This window comes from Eulemur rufifrons, chromosome 19, assembly GCF_041146395.1.
Source record: "Eulemur rufifrons isolate Redbay chromosome 19, OSU_ERuf_1, whole genome shotgun sequence".
In the NCBI taxonomy this organism is placed as follows: Eukaryota; Metazoa; Chordata; class Mammalia; order Primates; family Lemuridae; genus Eulemur; species Eulemur rufifrons.
Window position 1 is genome coordinate 60,852,559 of NC_091001.1, and position 23,593 is coordinate 60,876,151.

Consider the following 23,593-nt stretch of genomic DNA (forward strand, 5'->3'; position numbering starts at 1 on the left):
TGCTTGAAGCCAGGAGTTCAAGACCAGCCTGAGCAAGAGCAAGACCCCATCTCTACTAAAAATTCAAATATTAGCCAGGCGTAGTGGCGCAAGCCTGTAGTCCCAACTACTCGGGAGGCTGAGGCAGGAGGATGGCTTGAGCCCAGGATTTGAGGTTGCAGTGAGCTCTGATGACGCCATTGCACTCTAGCCCAGGTGAGAGAGCAGGACGCTGTCTCAAAAAGAAAAAAAAGAAAAAAAGAAAGAAAAAGAACTTTAATTAACTCAGTCCTATAAGAAAAACTATGAAAGGGTAAACTAGGATATAAAACATCAGGAAGACCAAAATTTCTTTAATAATGAAATAATTTATTATTTGTTAACAGTTGAACAATACAGAAGTTTACATATACACAGCAAAGATTCTCTAAAACATGTAGTAGTTTCTAAAAATGCATGTGCTAACCGTAGTAAAAAGCACCATTCTCTATGGTCTTGACACAGGATTTACATTGGCGTCATATTTACATAAAGAAATAAACATCTGGAAACAGAATTTCACACTCTTTCATCTGCGGCTCCCCTCTTTAGGCTGTGTTTACCATTAGGAAGATGACCCCCCTAAAACTGACGGCTAACAGCAATGTTCCAAGAGCACCAATTCTAGGGACAAGGGGTAAAGGCAAGTTTGGTTCTCAGGTAAAAGCTAAAATGAAGAATGCCCCCTCGACCCACCACCTCCCCAAGATAGAATAAGAAATCAAAAGTTAAAATCTGGATAAATCTTAGAATTGGGTGCCTTACTAAGTCTCATTTTATAATTTTGAGAGAAGACAAAAATACTCAATTTCTTCATTCAATAGCTGAATCTAGCAGTGCCAATTATTTCTTTCAGAATACAAGAAAATCATCCATGTAATAAATATTGATAATGAAAAAAATCATGATAAATCACATCTTGTACCCCAACCCCTAACCCAGTATCTTTCAAAACAAAACATCCTACAGTTTACAGAGATCTGATCATGTAGAATGAGGAAAACTACCTCATCTAAAAGTATCTTTGGGTTGTCTTCTCTCAAGAAGGTTTTAAAATCAGGAGTAGCCAGCTACCTAAACATGCTGCATCAGAGTCAGACATAGAAAAATAATAGATTGACATTTGGGAAATTGCCTTTAGCCTTTTACTATCTGGGGTTCAACACACAGGGAAGGGAAAGAGGGGCAGACAAAGGAACTTGGGGAAACAAAGAAGGAACAGAAAAAACCAAGATTTGGGGGGAATAAATAGATTAAATAGAAAGCACAAAGAAAGTGGTATTCTTGCCAACATAGTATGGTATAAAAACCTAAATAATAATGTGTGTGTATATATATACTTTTCAAAAATAAGTTCTCTCTTTAAAGGATAGGGAAGAGGCAAGAAGAAAAACATCCACAAAATCCATTATCAAGCCCCAAAATATTGCCAGTTATTTTGAGCATCACAATCCTACCTAGTTTACACTTTTTTTCACACCCCAGTATTTGCTCTTGGCCACTTTAGGGATGGGGACAGAGACCCACAGGAAACCCAGGTGAGGACCCTTTTCTTTTTTTTTTTTTTGTAGAAAAAATAGAGGTTAAATGAAAATGCCCACCTCAAAAAACAAAAACAATACAACAAAAAACACTCAAGTGTTGATCGCAGGATCAGGGACTACTTAATGCTCAATTCTGAATCAACACTGAAATTATTTTAGTCTTAGGTTGACAGGGAGAATCTAGGTCCTGCTCACAAATGTGATGCTCTTTGAATCACTAAACTAGCCCTAGCTCTGTGACTAGAGAAAGGAGCCAGCAGTTGCTATCAGCACCTTGAAGAATTCAAGATCTCTGCTTAGCAAAAAAAAAAAAAAAACCAAAATAAAACACCCCGGGTGCTCGGCCCACTGTTCAAAGCCAACAAAGGATGGAAAGCTATGTTTTCAGGGATGTTAACAGAAGCACACATATATATTTTCTCACTGCATGAAATTAAATTGGACTACGTGCTCTTATTTTCCCACTTGCATTATGATGGTATCAATAAGAGAGCAGTTTAGATTTCTTTTTAGCTTTTAAAATCAACTTTCACATAAAAATATTCATGTGCCTATATTTATACACATCTACATTTACGTACAATTGTCAAAGTCTTAAAGGCTGGGGTTTATATGTTTGCCCATCCCCTCCCCCCAACAACCCTAATAGAAAGGTTTTCATTTTGCTTAAAAAGACAGAACAACCAAAAAGACCCTATAGCTCTTAGCAGTCACGCTGGTGGATCAGTGAATGAGAGAGGACAGATTGGCGAATCAGGGCTGCCGATCAGCCACGTGGGGAAGGGGAGTAGCTGCCTTGGGCTGAGTTTGCTGGTCCTGAAGGTTACAGTTTTGGTTAGAGAGAAGCCTGTCTAGCATGCTGACTTGGTCTACCTTGAGCTCTGAAAGTAACGTCTAACTCTGGTGTCAGTTTATCACAAGTGCATTAAAAATATAGAGATCTATCAAGTTCCACATTTATATGCTATCAAATTGAAAAGGACCAGACAAACAGTGCAAAGGTCAAATAATTACTGTTTTATATTGGGACAGTACATTTCATATTTCAACCAAAAGACAAAAATGCAGTTTAACTCAAAGGCACAACAATTAAAACACAGAAAATAATAGCATCTCTCAGATGCCTTATTTCTAAATTAAACGAAGAAGTACACACATTTTGTTCCCCTCCCACCCCCAATGCAAGCCCACAAGCTTTTTCCAAAGTCTTGAGTTTTTGATGCCATCCAGCATCCAGCATCGTGGACTTGTGAGGCGCTTGGATGTAGCCATGAAATAAAATACTCAAGAGGTCTAGCGAATGGCATTCAAAAGGGACCTCAAAGTGCAGATATATCTTTTTCAAACATGTTACAGGCTGAGCTGGCTCTTTGAACACTATCACTTTGCTTAAATTCAGGAAGCAGGCTTTAAAAATGCAAAAGGCATACAAGTTGTATTTCAGTGCAAATCTTCAGCTGGTTATCAGAAAAGATTCCAACAATTAAAAAAAAAAAATCCTTTGTGTCACTTGCCCCTCCCCCCACCCAAAGCTGAAATGAAGAAAACAGAACAAAACAAAAACAGAAAAATTACAGATGACTTTGGAATCACTTAGGAATCCACTAATTCCAATGAAAACATTTTTAATACATTAAAGAATCATTTAAAAAAAAAACCCACAAAAGTACTCTTGCTTTGTTTAGCTTGCTCTTCGTGTGTAGGATGAGCTTCCATGTAGAGTGCGTTAGAACTTTGACTTTAGCTGTGTGCAAGGTGCAGGCGTGGGTGAGCTGCGAGGCTGTGGTGTGCTAGTGACAGCAGGCCAACAGCGGAGCGGGGTGGCTGCCCACTGCCGAGTCAGCCGTTGAGCCCTTAGGTCGCAGTGCGTCTGTGGATTTTAGGAATGTTCTCATCATTTTGTGACACACTCTGCTTCAGCATCACAGATTTTACAAATGGTTCAAATTCAATGAAAAAGATTCGCCAGAGGCTGAAAACATCAAGACCTCAAAAATATGAATGCAAAAATATTAAGGGGAATGAACCAATTTTGTAGGTACCTACATACAAAGTTTCTAGAACATCTATAAAAGCACAAAGTCATAAGAATTTATTTTCCATTACATTAGTTTATATAAAATGAATAAATAGTATTTATAGATTTAATGTGTCTTATGTACATATACATGTGCTCTGTTTTAGCTTAAATAAAAATGCTACAAAGTGGGAGACCACTTAAGGGAAAAATCAAAACCAAAAAGAAAAATCAGCCTTTTAAACTATCAACCCAAAAGCCTCCATAAAGAAGTTTCTGGGTGTGTCCAAAAATAATCAATAAGGAGAGGAATTCTAGTAACACTGTACCGTCCCCTCCTGTTCACCTGCAACATAGAGAGTAGAAATGTGGACTTTTTCTTTCACTGATCATGGCCACTAGCTCAGCTAGTGCCAAAGCTCAGTTATTGCTGAAAGTTAAATAGGAAAATATATTAGAATTGGACCAAATGTCACTTATTTGGGAAAAAAAAAGAGGCATAATCACTTTGTGTTAAGTGGGAAATGGAGATCTCATTTATCTCTGAGGTAGGAAAAAAAAAATGTTCCAGAGACAAGTAGCATTAACACACTTTGAGGGGAAAATGTGCCTTGAGATAGTGGTACACAGCAAGGTCCCAAGAACATCGCACAAAAATAGATTGTACCGTTTTGTCTGTGAGAACAAACAATTTGGAACTTTTATAAGCTGTGCAACCCCCAAAGACACGCTATCAAGATGTCCGTTTTAAAGTGAGAAATACTGCTCCCATCCACATGGGCTGTGTGGGAAGGGGGTGTTTCTAGAGGTATTCCTGACTTCCTCACTGGGGGTGAGGTCCATAGTTAAGTGCTCTTAAATGCCGTTTTCAAAGCTTACTTTGGAGTTCTGAGATCAGGATCTCAACTTTAAAAGTTTGTTTCCTTCAGTTTCCTAAGCACAAGACACACTTGGACAATCCTCCTAGGCAAGTAACATGGTAAGCCAGAAAACCGTATGAAAGGTCTGGTGGAGTACATGAGGACAGTAAAGAAGAGGGAAACTGCTGAGATGTGAAAATTGCTTATTCGGTCTAAGAATTCTTGGGTGCTTCAAATTGATTGGAATGTACGGTCTCTCAGAGACGAATTTTTATGGAGAGAGAGAGAAGCTAGTGGATGCAATCAGAAACCCACAGTCCTAAGCACTTCCTTGGAAATGGTTACACAGCTGATTTTGGTAAAGGTGGTACACTGAAGTTGACGTGCAAGGGCGTTGTGGGCAGGTCCAATACACTACCTAATCAGCTCCGACAGGGAGAACCTTCGAGGAGGCAGCTGCAGCGACCACTCTCTTAGAGACCGAGACACGTCTTGCGACTGTCCTGGAGCTTTATTCTCTTGATGGTGGCGCTGGAGTAGCCCTCGTCACTGCCGAGGCTCTGCATGCTGCCCCGCTCGTCAGAATCACTCACACTGCTGCTGCTCCAGTCCAGGTCACCTGTGAGATAGTCTGTGCTCTCCACGTCAACGTCGATTTCTTCTGCAGGGAGGACGAGAGAGAGACATTGATGGAGACGCTCTGCAGACAACTCAGGCTAAAAACCAAACCGACCCTGACCAAACCCTTCTGTGGACTCTGTCATCTAACTGCTAGTAGGGAAGAGGAACTTATCACTGGAGGTCACACTGCTCAACTTCTCTAAATCACAAGCAAGTTCTAGTTCCTTCTATGCCCTGCCTCCTGGGAGCAGCACAGGTGGAAGAGGACAGGGAGGCAGGGAGGGGGAGGAGGGCTGAGAGCACAGCCAGAGGCTCACCCCTGTCCGAGTCGGAGCGCTCCGAGGAGACGGTGGAGCCGATGCTGTCCATCCGGATTCTCTCGATGCCCAGCTTCTCTAGCTGCCTCTTCAGGTGTCGCTGCTCTCGCTGAAGCTGGTCTATTTGGTGAACGGCTTTTCTGTCACAATCTTCAAGTTTCTGCAAGTCAAAGGGGCAGTCGTTGGAGCCCACAGGGAGATTTCTAAATTGGCAATGACCCCACATCTTCCCCCTAGCAACGAAATGTGCCAGATTTCCTCAGAAGCCATTCGGTGTGTCACTTGTCAAGCTTCTCTCCGAGACAGGAAGTTGACTGGCCAGTGACTCCTGGCTTCGTCTAACTTCTTCAGCATTGCCAAAGCTGTGGTACTTGTCCTGTCACGAGGATTCTGGGCGGGAGCTCTGACACGTTGGCATCCTGGCACCCTTCAACCTTGGTATCGAAACCACTGCAGGCGGCAACCTCCAACCTGGTCTACCTCGTGTGTAGTGATGCCCTGAACGCCTCATCCCTCTGAACTAGAAAATGTACATGATGGGGGCCTTAAAAACCCACTTCCATTTAAAATTACATTTAACCAAGTACATGTCCCAATTACATAAGCACTTTTTTATGTCATGCCAAATTTCAATTATCAATTAACTTCTGTTTGCTAGCAGGAAATAAGAGTCCCTTTTGAAGTCCAGATTCCAATATGTCCAACAGAAGAGCTTAGAAAACACATTTCCATAGACTATTCATTTTTACAAATCTGCCCCCTAGCTTTCTCATATTCTCCAGATAATTAAGAAGATTATTTAATTGTAGCTGTTTTGCTTTAAATAGAGGTTCTTTTTCTCCCAGAATTATCATGTATGCAGGCTACCAACCACAATTAAAGTGATATTTGTCCAAAGATACGACTATAAAAACATACTGAACAGTGATTTTGGCTGTGGCTCTCAGGAGTTTGAATACCACTCACCTTAGTCTTTGCTATTCCAGCTGCACACAGAGGGTCGACTCTGTGCTAGACACTCTGAGGTGCTGAGAATACAAGGTGAGCACAATGACCCAGGCCCCTCCCTGGTGGAGTCTACAGTCTAGTGATGGAGATAACCCAATAGTCACACGAACCACTGTCAAATATCAACTGTGATGAGTGCTAAGAGAGAAAGATAACCAGTGACAGGATGACCTGTTACAGGAAGGAGGTGACTAAGTCAGGAAGGTCAGTGAAGTCTCCTCAGAGCTAGCGAGACGTGCGCCAAGATCTGAAGGATGAGTAGAAGTTAACCAGGTGAAGAGGGGAAGGTGTACCAAGCAGAGGGAACAGCAAGTGCAGAGGCCCTGTGGTAAGGCAACATGACAAGTACAAGGGCCTGCAAGGGTTGCAGAGAGGGGATGTACGGAACAAGATGAGGCTGCAAAGGCAGGTGATGGCTAGCTCAGGCAGAGACTGGGACAGTCCCAGTGACAGAATTTGTCCTGAGCCACAGAAGAATTTTAAACAGGGTAATGTGTTGATTTGAGCTTCTGAAGGACTCTGCTCAGGAAGCATGGAGAGTAGATCAGAGGGGGTCAGAGGGATGTAGGGAGGCCTCTGAGGATTTTAACGCAGTAGATCATGGTGGGGTGAAAATGGAAGTAGACCAGGTTTTGAAATATTTAGGTCTTGGAGACGGCTTAGATATGTATGGGTAAGAGCAGGAGCTATTATATCAAGGACTCCTGAGTTTCTGGCTTGTACAATTGGATGGAGAGCTGGATGGACCATTTAACTTCCAGTACACGAGGGTGAGAAATATTCAGCTGGGTTCTGGACACGTTGCATTTGAGGTGCCTGTGATTCATCCAAAAGCCATGTTGGAGGAGTTCAGAGGAGAGGACTGTCTGGAGATATACATTTTCTGATTCTCGTAACAACAGACAAACCCTTGTTGGACACGTAAAGACAAAGAAGCATCCCAAGGATACCCTTACCTTTATGTGCAATTTGGCTTTTGTTAATAAACTCAACGTAGTGTGTCGACTTGACTCTGGCCCAAGTGGCACCAGCCCCTTCAACTTCTCCAGGCACAAGCGAAGATGAGCTCGTCTACAAAAACAAGATCACAGTAGCATTTGAGAATTTCATAGTAGGTCGGAAGGCTCCCCAGAAAGAATGAATTCTAAAAGAGTGTGAAGTTGCGCAGGCTCAGTGATGGCAAATGCTACCAATGACCTCTTACCAAATAAACATCTTTTGAAACCAGGTAACTCTGGTGAAAACCAACGAGAAGCAAAATTCAGGGTTTTCTAAGTTAAGTCTATTTATAATACAAGTGCTGGGATAGGAAATAATATCTGCTATTATTAGGTACATTTATCAGGTTATCTCCAGGTTTCTGGGTTACAATGTGACCCACTGAACATCCAAATCAGAAAATAATGACATGCCAGGGTTAGAATCTTTTTAATCTGTACTTCTCCTTGTAAGAGACCCCATTCAAAACCACTAAATCACTGTAACTATATCATTGCTGTATATGGTATCTACACATGTGAATGACATACAGATGGTCCCTGACTTCTGAAGGTATGACTTACCATTTTCACTTGCCGTATTAAATGTACTTTCAACTTCTGGTATTTTTGCCTTACACTGGGCTTATTGGTATGTAACCCATCATAAGTTGAGGAACATCTGCATGTGGATAGTTATTAATTGAAGCTTCATTTGTAATATCAAAGATTGAAACAACCAGTAAGGAACTAGTTAAATAAATCACAGTACATCCACACAGTGGAGTACTATGTAGCTTATCAAAAAGAATGAGAATGTGCTCTATGTACTGTTAGGAAAGATCTCCCAGATATATTGTCAAGTGAAGAAAAGCGAGGTATCAAACCTTGAGCACAACATGCTATTTTCATGTAAAATTGGAGGGAAAACAAGAATCTATATTCATGTTTTCTTATATATTCACAAAAACTCTGCAATGATACATAAGAACTAATGACAGTGGCTGGGCATAGAGACGGCAGGGAACAGTCAGATAGAGATAAGGAAGGAAGCAAGGGGATTTTTCACTGAATAATTTTTTATACTTTTTGGTCTTAGAGTGTGTCTGAGTGGCACAATGGAATACAGTTGGGAGAGGGAGAAGAGCTGGATGAGGAGGAAGCCACAGCGACCCACTGAAGACAGAGCACAAGAGTCCCCATAATTTTGGAAACTTATACTTAATTGAAACTTGTTGTGGGCTTTATTCTAGAACCTAACAGATTCCATGATCATAAGAAACATCCAAATTTGGAGTTTTTGCTTAAGCCTACCACCTCCTTAAAGCCTTCCCAAGCCATTCCAGCTCACAGTGATTTCTCCATTTTCTGAGCACTACTTATCTGCTTATACTACTCATTGGGAAGTGCACTGCACTCCCTGCATTGTTTGGTATTTGTTACTTTACCATTCATCACACACTCCACAGAAAGCTGGGGCTGCAGCTTAATCACTGCTGTGTTGCCATACTACCACATACACCACACACACACGCACGCATGATAATGTCTGTGGAGTGGATTATGTCATCTATTCAACTAGACTTTAAGCTTCTGGAGGACAGAGTCCATCTCTACAACATCTCTACACCTTCAGTAGTGCTCAGAGTCTTGGGATTTTAGATAAATGTTCATTGCCCACACATGACTACCTGGAGCAGCACTCCCTGGAGCCTAGGAGGCTACTCTCCACCTGAAGTGGGAAACAATGCAATGCCTTATACGTTTGCCCTTTTATCCTCTTAAGAATTTTACTGTGAGGCCGGGCGCGGTGGCTCACGCCTGTAATCCTAGCACTCTGGGAGGCCGAGGTGGGCGGATCGTTTGAGCTCAGGAGTTCGAGACCAGCCTGAGCAAGAGCGAGACCCCACCTCTACTAAAAATAGAAAGAAATTATATGGACAGCTAAAAATATATATAGAAAAAATTAGCCGGGCATGGTGGCGCATGCCTGTAGTCCCAGCTACTCGGGAGGCTGAGACAGGAGGATCGCTTGAGCTCAGGAGTTTGAGGTTGCTGTGAGCTAGGCTGACGCCACGGCACTCACTCTAGCCTGGGCAACAGAGTGAGACTCTGTCTCAAAAAAAAAAAAAAAAAAAGAATTTTACTGTGATAGCAAAAGTTGGGAATGCAGACCAGAAAAAAAACAAAAAAACAAAACACCAAAAACTGCTTCAGAAAATTGTAGGACAGGTGAATATGCATGATATTGACATAAGTAGGAAGTCAATTCACACTCTACACCAAGACTTCAGGATGTTCCCCCCACCAAGGCAGATCTAATAATTGTTACTTTAGACAACCTTCTGAGCCCCCTGCCCCATCTGCTTCTGAACCTCCTGTCTCATCTGGATCATGAGGAAGCTGTCCTAGATTCTCCAAGGGCCTTCTAAGCCTTGACAAGTTCGAGGAGTATAGCATTCATTTCTGAGCTAGGAAGATGTAATGGAACAAGCACGTTACTATTTTATAAGACTTCTACTTCCTCTGAAACCTGTCCATGTGGAAGAGCCACAAGCAAAGACTCACATTAGAAGTTGCTCCTCCTACTACTGCATGTGGGGGGGGGGCGGGGGGGGAGTAGAGCCTATGTATAAAGAGTAGAACCTATGTATAAAATGTACTTGTTCACCTTTGATAATATTCTTCAAAAAAAGCCATGAACAGGCCGGGCGCGGTGGCTCACGCCTGTAATCCTAGCACTCTGGGAGGCCGAGGTGGGCGGATCGTTTGAGCTCAGGAGTTCGAGACCAGCCTGAGCAAGAGCGAGACCCCATCTCTACTAAAAATAGAAAGAAATTATATGGACAGCTAAAAATATATATAGAAAAAAATTAGCCGGGCATGGTGGTGCATGCCTGTAGTCCCAGCTACTCGGGAGGCTGAGACAGGAGGATTGCTTGAGCCCAGGAGTTTGAGGTTGCTGTGAGCTAGGCTGACGCCACGGCACTCACTCTAGCCTGGGCAACAGAGTGAGACTCTGTCTCAAAAAAAAAAAAAAAAAAAAAAAAAGCCACGAACAAAGTACTATCTTGGGTAGATTAAAAAAAAAGGAGCCATAAAAATAGATGTTATTAGTAACATTATGAGAGTGTATAATCAGTTACTTAAACAGTTATCCAACTTATTTCTCACTGTAAAGTTTATAGACTAATTTTCAAATTAGGAGAAAAAGTTCAAAAATTAAAATTATATTGAGACATTTTTCAGCCTGCTTATTATTTGCAAAGGCTGCATGATTCAGAACAGTGTCACATTAGTCCTTTTATGATACGGGTTTATATACAGATATGAGTATGTAAAGTTTTTAGGAAGTTTGTCTACTGATAAAAATATAATAAAGTCATTTTTCGATGCATCATCATTTCTAGTTTTACAGGAGTCTAGTCCAGAAAGTGCAATTTTCACTACCCAAATGTGGGTTTCCAAAGAACACTCCCAATTGTGAAACTAGAAATAAGCCATTTGACTAATTCAAGCTGAGGGTAATACTTGTTCATTCAGTGTTTTCTGGCCTAATGCTATGAAAATAGGACCAGAGTTTTTTCTGGATTTTTGTAGAGATCCAAAGCCAACTCTGTCTTTGGCAGTATCTGCCTTGGCCTTCTCCAGTGCCTCACTGCTTAAGCCTGATGGCTGCCTTGCCCACATGCCACTACCTGCAGACACATGCCCACCCGGTGCCTGGACCAACCACAGGAGAGGGATGAAGTGTATTAAGCAGACTCAATTGTATCATATAGTAGTGAAATTCAATCCCTGAACCACATAAGAAAGCAAACAGACTCCTCTGTAACAGCTCCTACCGAGGACCCGCAACCCTGAGACATACACACGCATACACTCACACTCAGTACTCCTGGCATCTAGAACCCTGCTGCCAGCCCTGAGCACCTATGGAACTCCCAGACACAAAACAAGCAGAACAAGCACCCATCTCATCTCTCCCTTCTCAGTCCTGGCTATTCCCCTGCCCTAGTTTCCCATTTTGAACCAGGTCTAACTTTGGGGAACTAACGGGGGTTTTGCCACATATCCTCAATAGGAAGCCACCCAACACCTCAATCTGACCCCTCCACCTGGCTCTCCTCCCATCACATCACCTTCAGACAGTATTGCCAAGAGCTATCTCCCAGCTCCCTGTCCCCAGCTCCCTCTTCCTTCCGTGCTGATCTACACTGCTTTGTCATGAACTTTGACAAACTTCACCTGCTGACTCTTCAGAAAGATCACTTTAATTATTCTGAATGGGCTGATATACCTCTGGTCTACAGTAGCATAAAGAAACCAATCTTTGATCTAAACTATAATCAGTAACGCTCAGAATTAAGCGTGGCCTATAACTAGTAATAACTAATTTACATACAAACTATAGATTCTCTTTAGCAAGTTTTAAGTACCCCACATTTTATTTTTAATTTTTTTCTAATATTCTGAATCTGTCAGTCACTACACAACCAAATATTAGTGTAGTGATTAAGAGTAAAGGCTTGGGATCCTGGCTTTGCCACTTACTCCCTGTCTGACCTTGAGCAAATTCCTTATCTCCTTGTAGTATCAGTTTCCTCATCAGGAGAGTGAGGATGACAAGGCCTACCTGAGAGGGCCCTTGTGCATATTAACTGAGATGAGGTATGGTCAGGGTCTGGCACGGAGTATACAGCAGCAGTTATTCTTTCAATCCTAGCTTCCTTTGTAGAAGGATAATTATTGTGAGCAAACACAGATAATTATAGCACTGTAATATTTCTTTCACAATCAATAGGGAACTCAAAAGTGTCCCACTAGGCAGACAGAGGCTATCTCATAAAATCCACTTCTCTGAACTCTTTTGTAAAGAAAATAGACATCTTTTGTCATTAAAATAATTAATGGAAAATCAAATCCATTTTCAATGGAAACACTGATATTGTTTATGCTAAAGGTACTATTTTTTTTTTTACATTTAAAAAATCAGCAAGGATTTTACAAAGCTAATGAATGCAAAAGAAAAGATTCCTTCATGGCCACTCACATAACATAGAGGCAGGGGTAGAGAAGACTCCAAGGTCGGGAGGGAGGCATCTGCTTCACTTCCACCTGCTCCAAGAGCAAGCGTTCTGCAGTGCCTGGGCCTCCCTCCTGCATCTCTACTGCAGTGGCCAAAGGAAAATAAAAACAGGAAAATATGTATTGGCCTGGGAAATTCAAGCACATCCAGAGAACTTAAAATATCTCATATGCTATGCTTTCTTCTTGCTACTGTATATTTAGGAGCAAACTTAAAACAGGTTGCTTAGGCTCGATGGGAAGAAAACTATTAATATAAAACTTTGCTGAAAGACACAAGAAAATGTGAGTAAATGGAAAAAATAGCACATTCCTGAATAAGAACCTCAAAGTAAAAAATGTCAATGTTTCCCAAGTTTGTTTACAAATTTAACACAATTCCAAGGGAAAAAAAAAATCCCAACTGTATTCTTTTTAATGCTGGGAAATTAGTCTAAACTTCATCTAGAAGAATAAATGTGTGAGACACTGCCAAAATTTTTGAAACAGAAGAATAATGAGGAGGAATGTGCTGTACCAGATACTAAATTGTATTATAAAGCTTCAGTAATTAAAAACAGTATAGTACTAATACAGGAATAGACAGACAAATCAAGTGAACAGAATAAAAATCCCCAGAAACAGACCTAAGAATAGCTATGAATTTAGCACATAAAGCAGATAACACTGTAAATCCTTGTGGAAAGAATGGATTATTCAGAAAATGGCAAGGGAGTGAGGAGGCTAACATCAAAATAAATTCCAAACAGATTAAAGATTTAAATATAAAATATATTCAGATACCACATCGTTCTGTTGTTAGCTTTCCTTAACTCTTGCCAGCCGTGAATTATGGAAAGCTAAATATCCAAGTGAAGGAGGTTATTAATGAAGACGGCTCTGGGCTGTTTGAGGCACCACCTCCTACCAGAGCTTTGGCACTGACAGAAGGCACCTGGGCTAACCACTGTGCCCTCGGACAATTCTGAATGCAGTTCTTCTTACTTCTGCCTCCAGATCAAGCTTCCTTGATTCTATCCATGTCTCTCTCTCAGGCTGGTAGATTTGTGAATTGGGGAATAGATTCAATAAAAATAGGAAGATTACAGGTAGACAGTGTTATCTGTAGACAGTATCTCCTGAATTTAATGTGCTACCCCTAAAGTTCTTCCTGAATTAGATATAGTCAAGACCAGAAGTGGTATCAAATGAGGGGTGTGTGTATGTTTGAGGGAAGCACTGTTATCAGTGATTACTTTTCCTTATTGAAGGTATAACTGAAATTATTCTCTCAGATTTTCACAGCAAAGTATATAGCACAAAAAAGAATTATAAGGTCAGGGTAGAGCACACAGCATAGCAGCCAGTTAAGAGAGCAGATAAGTAATTAGGCTCACAGGTGGAAATCTTGAAACATACACTTGGTTCATTCATTCATTTATTCCACTAGCATCTGTCAAAGGATTATTACATGCTGCTACTTTCCTAGGTCTTGGGATATAACATTAAGTAAGACCAAGTCCCTGACTAAATTTTAAGAACTTCAAAGGCAGAGTAAATGAATTATGCAAAATGCTTTATCTGCCCTACCTTCAAACCATGACAAATATCAGCTCTCATTTAAAGTTCTAGAATGGGCTCCTCTTTGCCCTCTACCAAACATGTCCTTTCTTTTCCCTCACCCACTAACATTTTGTCTGACTTAAGTTCTCCACAAAGCTTTTCCATCTTTTATAGCCTATCATAACCTTCTTTTCCTTTCCAAATAGATCATATTCATTCATTCATTCATTCATGCACTGAGGACTTATGTATGTAACCCTTGCGTTTCTTTCATTACCAAATAACGGAAGAGACCGAGTCTTTTATTTCTTGTTAACCCATTGGAGCCTAGAAATAATTCATCTGAAGACACAGACTTAAGAGTAGAATCTAGTATCTTTGTTAATTCATGTCCCTTCTTTTTGAGTAAAGCCCTGCTTAAAGAACATGATATACTTGACCTTAGTGAGTACTAGTTTTTCATAAAATTGGGACTGAGATTATTAGCCAAAGAAGAAAGAGTAGCCTATTTAACTATGAGGTTTCACCATTTTATCTCCTGTCTTGGCACAGACTTAGCCAATTAAATAGCATCATAAATCCTATAGGATAATTGCAAGTTGAATAAAAGTAATTTTAGATATAGGTATGGATGGGCTGTATAGTAAGAAAAAAGGAGTATTAAGTATAGAGTAAGAAGAAACACATCTTATTAACGGGTCAAAAAATTACTCCCTGGCCGGGCACGGTGGCTCATGCCTATAATCCTACCACTCTGGGAGGCTGAGGCAGGCGGATGGTTTGAGCTCAGGGGTTCGAGACCAACCTGAGCAAGAGCCAGACCCCGTCTCTACTAAAAACAGAAAGAAATTAGGTGGACAACTAAAAATATATAGAAAAAATTAGCCGGGCATGGTGGCACATGCCTGTAGTCCCAGCTACTCAGGAGGCTGAGGCAGAAGGATCACTTGAGCCCAGGAATTTGAGGTTGCTGTGAGCTAGGCTAATGCCACAGCACTCTAGCCCGGGCAACAGGGTGAGATTCTGTCTCAAAAAAAAAAAAAAACCCAACCAAAATTACTCCCTAAAAGTGATTAAAGATCACAAGAGATTTGGGGTTGAAAACAAAGCCTTCCTGCGTTAAAGAAAAACCCTAAGTGAAGGCTACAAAGTCATGCTTTGAGGAGAGGGGGAAAAAAACTTTTCTTCTTTTTCTAAAATGATCCCTTTATGAACAATTCCCAAATGCATCATCATTACCAATCTGACTGGAACCTTGAAAGGTGTTGAAGGTTTCTCACAATTATGCTGATAAATCTTTGTAGAAAATACAAAGATAGTAATATACTCAGTGAATAATGCATAAATAGCAATTCACAATGGCTACATTTTGAAGATATAATATCACTTTTTAATTAAAGTATAAAATACAAAAGTTACCTCACTAATATTTCCTTTTCAGAAACTAATTTTTAAATATAAAATATATGTATTATAATTAGTACTTGCTGGCTCTATCCCACTATTTGACTATTAATGCCTATGACAAAAAAGTCAGAGAGTACACCCAGTGCTCCAGGTAGGAGATTGGAAATTGGTTGAATAACCAGCATATGTCTCTTCTCCAAGTCCTTTTGAGGGCAGGTGCTGTCTACCCAGGAGGTACAGTGCATGAAAGACAGATTCTAGTGGTACAAATCTGAGTGCTCCTCCACATCATCAACATAGACTGGATTTGCACACTGATCCCTATGTCCCTCCTTCATAATAACCCTTTCCCATGTGGCAACAAATGTGGATTTGTTACAATATCCTAGAGTGAAATTTGAATGTGGTCAAGGGAGTTCAGAAGCAGAGTAAGAATGATGCAATGCATACCACAACTCAGGCCTGGTGCAAACGTCAGGCCCCAGCCCTTCCGATACAAGGAGCTTGGTCATTTGAAAAGCCAAAACCCAAAAGAAACAACTACGGGAACCTGCAATCAATCAGAATACTCTGCCAGAGAAGACCTGACTGAAATGGTTTCTCATGCCAGACTAGATGCCACTGAAATACTGTTTGACCAAACGGAAATAACAGCTTAGATCAGGCTGTCAAGTCTTCCCCACAAAGCACACACAAAGATCTTTTGTTATAGGGTCAGAAGACTCTGGCAGAGGTAGTCTCTCTAGACCAGCTGCCTAATTCCAGCAAGGCCTGCATATGTACCATTCCAGAAAAATGGGTGTTTACTATTAAAGGAGATGCCAGAGCCTTCTTTTGAAAAAGAGTCCATTCTAGCACCTGACTCCTGACCTACTGGCTGCGGCTTACATGCATTCACTCCGTCTCCATTTGCTAAAGGGCTTATTGAAAGGCATTTAAAGCAATTTCCAGCTAAGAGAAAGAAACAGAATTACCAATGAAGGGCACATAACAACAAAAGATATTTCCTACATTCTAACAATAATCATTTAGTTGACTACAATGGGAAACCAACAGCAATCTAAAAATACATAAACCAGGAATACGTTTTACAAGAAATGTATAAGACCTACCTAAAAACACTATAAAACTTTGCTTAGAGATACAAAAGAGATCTGAATAAATTAAAACACACATATCCTTCCTTCATAATAACCTGGATGAAAAGATTGAATATATAAGCATGAACTTTTTAAGGTTAATATATATTAGAATTATGCAATTTCAATTTTAAAAATCCCAAAAGAATTTGGGGGATGGAGAATTGATTGACTATAAAATTTGTCAGGAAAAATAAACTGGTGAAAATAGCTAAGAGCATGGAAAAATAAAAGAAGGAGAATGCAAAGAGGAGTACGCATTTGCTTTTCCAGATCCTGAGATGCATGATAAAACCTCAATGATTAAAACACTGTATACTGGACATAGGAAAAACAGATGGATCAATGGACCAGAAGAACAAGTCTAGAAACAGACTTAGCCATGAAGAAGAATTAAGTATACACCAGAGGCAGCAACTTGAATCAGTGAGAAAAGACTGATTCCATAAAGGCAAATGGTAAACTGGATAATTATATTTATTTATTTATTTATTTATTTATTTTTTAATATTTTAAAATAAATAAATTTTTTTAAAATATTTTGAGACAGAGTCTCACTTTGTAGCCCGGGCTAGAGTGCCGTGGCGTCAGCCTAGCTCACAGCAACCTCAAACTTCTGGGCTCAAGCAATCCTACTGCCTCAGCCTCCGGAGTAGCTGGGACTGCAGGCACGTGCCACCATGCCCGGCTAACTTTATATATGTGTGTTTTTTTTAGTTGTCCATATAATTTATTTCTATTTTTAGTAGACACCGGGTCTCACTCTTGCTCAGGCTGGTCTTGAACTCCTGAGCTCAAATAATCCACCCACCTCGGCCTCCCAGAGTACTAGGATTACAGGTGTGAGCCACCGCGCCCGGCCGTAAACTGGATAATTATGTGATGGAAAAAGGGATAATATCTTTCATATATATCCTATTATGGAATCTTTTTAAAATAAAAAGATAAACTCTTCAGTAGAAAATTGGGCAAAGGTTATTTAATAAGTAATTCACACACAGAGTCAAAGATGTGAAAATTATTCAACTACGCTAGTAATTAATATAGGAAATGCTAATTTTAAAAAGTTGCCCGTGTTGCTATTTTTTTTTGTTTGTTTGTTTGTTCTTGCTTATCAAACTCATAAAGGTCTTAAGTTATAATACAAACTTGTGAAGGGATAAGGAAAATACTGCCTATAACCTGCCTGGTGGGCAATCCTGCCATCAATATAAAAAACCATAAAAACGTGTATACCATTCATTCCACAGCTATAAATTTATCCTAAGAAAATAATTATGATGCTGGACAGAGATTTATCTACAAAGCAGTTTAAAGCAGCATTATTTAATATTAGCAAAATACTGAGAAGAACCTAAAATAGCAGATTGGTTATATGTGTTATGATACATTCATGTGACATAATACTGGGCATTCACTGAAAGTAATGCTGGAAAGGGAGATTTAATGACATTTGAAAATGTTCATAATATAACTTGAAAAGAAACAAGCTACAAATTATTTACTACATGATCTCATGTTGGTTAAAAAAAAAGTATACACAAAAGTCTAGATAGATATAGAACAAATGTCAGCAGTTGTTACCTCTGTGAGGCCTATTACATGTGACTTTTATATTCTTTGTGCTTTTCTTACTTTTCTAATTTTATACACTAAACTATATTTTTAAAGTTATTTCCTAAAACAATTGGAAAGATATATTTCAAACTTCCATTGGTTTTTCTCTGACTGCTAGAATTATGGATGATTTAATTTTTTAGCATTATTTTCTATATTTCTCAAAATTTTCTATTAGTTTAAAAAAAGAAAAGAAAAGAAAAACCACATACACACACACACTAAGAGTGTTTCCTTAGGAGGCTAGACCCAGAAAATTAGTTAAAATGCAGAGAAACACAGGCCACATGCCAACTGACAAACCTCTCCTAGAGTACACTAAACTGAGCTCTTCCACAACAGGGGCTTAGTCTTTATTGGACTCTGTCCTCCCAGCACCTACTACGTGGCACCTCATGTGCCCAACACCTATCCTGTTGAGTGGAAAATACTACCACCACCATTCTAGAAGTCTTTTCTTTCATTGTCCCACCAATGCCAAGATACTTAAAAGTGTTACTATTAAGTATAATATCCTCACAGTGAAGTACTGATTACATAGAGTAACACTATTTAGAATCTCTAAAGTGCCGTAGAAAAGTTTTCTACTTAAGAAAACTACCCCAAGCATAATCAACTCTGCAATATATATATATATATATATAAAAAATCCCATTGTTAGAAGTTCTTCTCCTAAGTTGCCCTCCACCTTTTTTTGAGGGCCAAGGCAATCTTTTTATGTAATGTTTTATAGTAAAAAATGGCTAAAGTGTGTTAGCGTTTGCCAGAGTAGTATTCTTTTATAGGATTCAGCTAATAAAACCAGGGAGACTACAAGAGCAATTGTTCATCTTGCCTCAAAACCCTAAAGTTCTTAAGCATCCACACTTACAAGAAGAGCCCAACAACTTTAACTTTCTCCTCTGGACTACAGCAACCAATGCTTGGTTAAACTAAATAAATTGAGCCCTTACTGTCTTCTTCTGTTCACATGCTCTAGACTAGAGAAAGAATTATCAAGACCTTAAAAGACCAAATTCCAAAAACAAAAGGAAAATAAGGAAATTAGATAACTAACCCCTCAACAAGCTAAAGTTGACTGGTCATATGGAAACTAACTGAATTAGAAGCAGCTTGCCTAGTGGTGACTTCAAATCCAGTTTTCTGGACTCCTGTGCATACCTCAATCTTAGCACTTAGTTTATTAACTGAAATTGTCTCTGTGTCTTTCTCATTAGACAAACTGCACATTTCTCTGGGACGGGGGCCTCGCTGATTTAATACCCCAGCATGAACTCATTTAATACCCAGTACCGGCCGGGCGCGGTGGCTCACGCCTGTAATCCTAGCACTCTGGGAGGCCGAGGCGGGTGGATCGCTCGAGGTCAGGAGTTCGAGACCAGCCAGAGCAAGAGCGAGACCCCGTCTCTACTAAAAATAGAAAGAAATTATATGGACAACTAAAATATATATATACAAAAAATTAGCCGGGCATGGTGGCACATGCCTGTAGTACCAGCTACTTGGGAGGCTGAGGCAGTAGGATCGCTTAAGCCCAGGAGTTTGAGGTTGCTGTGAGCTAGACTGACGCCACGGCACTCACTCTAGCCCGGGCAACAGAGTGAGACTCTGTCTCAAAAAAAAAAAAAAAAAAAAAAAAAATAATACCCAGTACCAAGCACAATTTCTCCAGCCACTGTAAACAGAAAACAAACATCCCTGAGTTGCTAAAATAAATGATACAATTGACATTCTGTGGCACTCTTGCAGAGGTTGAAAGGCACAAAGCTGTAATAAGTCTAAGAGCCTTGACCTGAAGGGATGAAATTTTAATAACAAAAATAAATACCTAAGTAAAATGTTAGAGGGGAGAAGGAGAACTATCGATAGGAAACTTTGCATCAGAAATAGCCCCATTTACCCAGATCTCTGCAAAGGCAGGAGAAAGGGAGAGACTCTAAAGATGACAAAGAGAAGCCACAGCTGACGATCTTTCCACTTAGGAGGAGATACTTTTGAGTTTCTAGTTCATGATATGTAAACCCTTAAAGCATAAAGGAAGCTCTGATTTAAAACATGGTCAGTCACAATACTAGAGCAATTAAAAAGAAGGGATGAGGCCGGGAGCGGTGGCTCATGCCTGTAATCCTAGCACTCTGGGAGGCCGAGGTGGGTGGATCGTTTGAGCTCAGGAGTTAGAGACCAGCCTGAGCAAGAGCGAGACCCCATCTCTACTAAAAATAGAAATATATTATATGGACAGTTAAAAATATATATAGAAAAAATTATCCGGGCATAGTGGCACATGCCTGTAGTCCCAGCTACTCGGGAGGCTGAGACAGGAGGATCCCTTGAGCCCAGGAGTTTGAGGTTGCTGTGAGTTAGGCTGACGCCACGGCACTCACTCTAGCCTGGGCAACAGAGTGAGACTCTGTCTCAAAAAAAAAAAAAAAAAGAATCTGTTCTCTGAAAATAAAAAAAAAAAAAAAAAGGGATGAGAAGCACATGTGCAGTGAGGCGTGCACACATGCGAGCGCTCACTCTCTCACACACACACACACACACACACACACAATTCCATAGTGGAGTAAAGGTAAATGTTCACCCTCTTCCAAGATTCTACGTGCCTGGTAAGGGTCTGGTCTGCCCTTTCACTGACAAAACAAATTATCGTTTAGATCTTGACTTTCAGAGTCAGGCTCGTTTTTCAAAGAGAGTTTGCAGGAATAATCACATGCATTTACAGAGCCATCATTACACATCATTTTCTTGTTCATGCAAGGCACTGAGAAAGCACTCAATTTGGATGGGTAGCCCGCATTTCAAACTGATGGGTGCTCAGAGACCAGAAGGAGACTTGTTCAATGGTTCTAGGCCCTGGCGGCACATGAGAATCACCTGGGGAGCTTTTGAAACACACTACTGCAGCGTCTCAACCCAAACCAATTAAATCACACTTGCTAAGGGTGAGGGCTCAGCATTGTTGTTCTTGGTTTTTTTTTGGGGGGGGGAGGGAGTGGTTTAAAGCTCTACAAAGAACTATCTTTAATTTTTTTCAGCACAGTAAAAGCAAGTGGTTTTGTTTTTGTTTTTTAAGTCTCCGCTAGAGATAGAAGAAAATTTGCTTTAAAATACTCCATGGAGAGGAGTGGTTTTGATTATAGAAGATTAGCAAAATGTTGATAATTATTGAAGCTGGGTGATGGATACACAGGAATTGATGACATTATTTACTTTTGTACATGTGAAATTTTCTATAATAAAAAGTTATTTCATAGAATCAGCAGAAATAAACATTTGTTCTTTTCCCCACCAAAAAGAAAATACAAATGTATGTGTATAATATAGTTAATATAAAAAATATTTTAAAAATACATTAAAATAAAAGCTTTGCAAGTGATTCTAATGTGCAACCAGAGTTGAGAACCACTAGGCTACCTTACTGGAGGAGGGGCAACTTGATTTAAAAAAACAAAGATTTAAATAAGCAGCAAGAGGCAATCCAGGTGAGAGAGATTCAACTCAGGCTTGTGGCAAGATGGAGCCCAGTGAGGGTGGCAGGCCTCCTCTAGCTGGTCACCCTCTCCAATGTCTGCCTTGCATACATTTGCCTCAATTTTGAGAATTCTCATTCACAAGTAAACTACAAATACGTACATGTGTGTGTGTGTATGTATATATACATGATTTAAGACAATACTACCAATTATATTCAGTAGCAGGTAAGTTTTTAAGAACACTAGTTGTGGAAACATTGCCTATGAGCTAAAATGCTTTGGTCTGTGGAACAGTTACACAAAGGCCTTCCTCAGGAGTAGGCTAGTGGGTAAGAAATGATGGTATAGTCTTTAACTGGAAAGTTCTTCATCTACCTCAATGAGTTACAGGCAACGCTACTTAGCGGGCCCTGGGCGAACTCTTAAATCAGGTGCTACCAGCAGGAAGAGTCAAAAAGAGCAACCAAACTGGGCATGATCCCAGCACTTTGGGAGGCTGAGGCAGGGGATCACTTGAGCCCAGGAGTTCAAGACCAGCTTGGGCAACATAGCGAGACCACTCTTGGGGGAGTAAAAAAAGAGCAACCAAGTCTCAACATAATGAATAGAGATCACATCAAAACTCCCCACCTTCTACCTCCAAAATCCCCAACTTACCTATTCTTCTCCATTTCATTGTGAGTTGATCTGAAAGAGGAAACAATAAGAAAAGAACAAGATTATTCTTGTTTTAAAGGACAACTTCAACACCAACACAATTATTTTAACTTCTTTCTCTCCAAAGTTAGTAGGAGAGAAAATGGAGAAAGGGAGAAAAATTCAGTAGGCTCTACTAAAGAAATTAGTCCATCTAGGGAGTTAGATAAATGTAAATATCTAAAATAGAGTTCAAGAGAAAGTGACATACCAAGAGGCATGCATTCCCTAGTGGAAAAATAATCCATTTTAAGAAAGGATACAAAAGGGATCTATTTATACAAAGAGAAAAACAGCTGCACAGTGCAATGGTGCATCTGGGTTATATAATACTACAAAGCTTTCTTTAGGCTAAGGGTAGAACAGTGGAGGTGGCACCCCTTCCCCACCCCTGCAATTTTTTCTAGGGGTAGCATACACCAAGATTTTATGCTAAGTTGTTTGACTCTAGGATACCGTTTTAAATGGCAAAATAACACCCCTCCCCAATCTTTCAACTCCCTGAAGTAATTATTTTATCATGTACAACCTCCTGAAAAGTGCTACTGTTGAATAGCTACCAGTGATTTCAGGAAGGGGTTTGCAAAACTCAGCTCAACATAAAGATGATAGGGTGGCCAAAGCAGAAGTCAGGGTGACATCTGAAGTCCAGCTTTGCCACTGACTAGTACTGTGGAAGAAATAAAATTGTTTGCCATCCTGTCATTGGTTAACCCCTCTGTAAAATGGGAATTAAAATAATTGCCAATTATCTACAGGACAAGTGTGGATCAGTGAGGCAGCAACTGTAAAACTGATTAGAGCGCCTTGGATGACAGGTGTGGTAGATGTGAAATCATATTATTAGAATGTTTATAGCTCACCTTGAAGACAAGGTGTGGTCTAAGACTTTATGGACAGATTTCCACAAAGTTACAAAAGTCAGTCAATGTGGTCCCTTAAGTGTCCTCCACACATAAAGCCTCCTTAACAGTTATAAAGGAACCTCCCAGCATTATAAAGGAGCTGAATCTTGACCTTTCTTATGAAATTCTCCAGACTAGAATCTAACCAGCTCAGTAGTTTAATCCCTGGCTTAGGTCATGAATTCTGAGGGGCCATAATCAACACCTTACTGGGCCTAGGAGATAAATTCTCACAGCAATTATGGAGGAACACCACCTAGAGAATGTGTAGCCACTGATTTACATGGCGGGGACGGCGGCACCACCACCAGGATCAGTCACAGCAGAGGTGGGGGGTGGGGGGAAGTAAGTGTATTGAGTG

At 40.2% G+C, this 23,593-nt stretch overlaps 1 protein-coding gene across 3 annotated transcripts in view; it reads right to left on the reverse strand.

Annotated features, from left to right (window-relative positions):
- Positions 1–327: 327 nt before the first annotated feature.
- The window catches only part of MXD1 (MAX dimerization protein 1), a 28,186-nt gene continuing 4,920 nt past the window's right edge, over positions 328–23,593 (reverse strand). Inside the window, exons 3-6 of one of the 3 annotated variants that reach the window (XM_069494167.1) lie at positions 22,289–22,318; positions 7,342–7,456; positions 5,378–5,537; positions 328–5,097 (exon numbers count right to left, since the gene is read on the reverse strand). In XM_069494167.1, the coding sequence (XP_069350268.1) occupies positions 4,913–5,097; positions 5,378–5,537; positions 7,342–7,456; positions 22,289–22,318 (490 nt within the window). In that variant the 3' untranslated portion in view covers positions 328–4,912. Of the gene's footprint in view, positions 5,101–5,377; positions 5,538–7,341; positions 7,457–22,288; positions 22,319–23,593 lie in introns of all 3 variants that reach the window. The other 2 variants (XM_069494166.1, XM_069494168.1) reach the window with 2 other exon arrangements.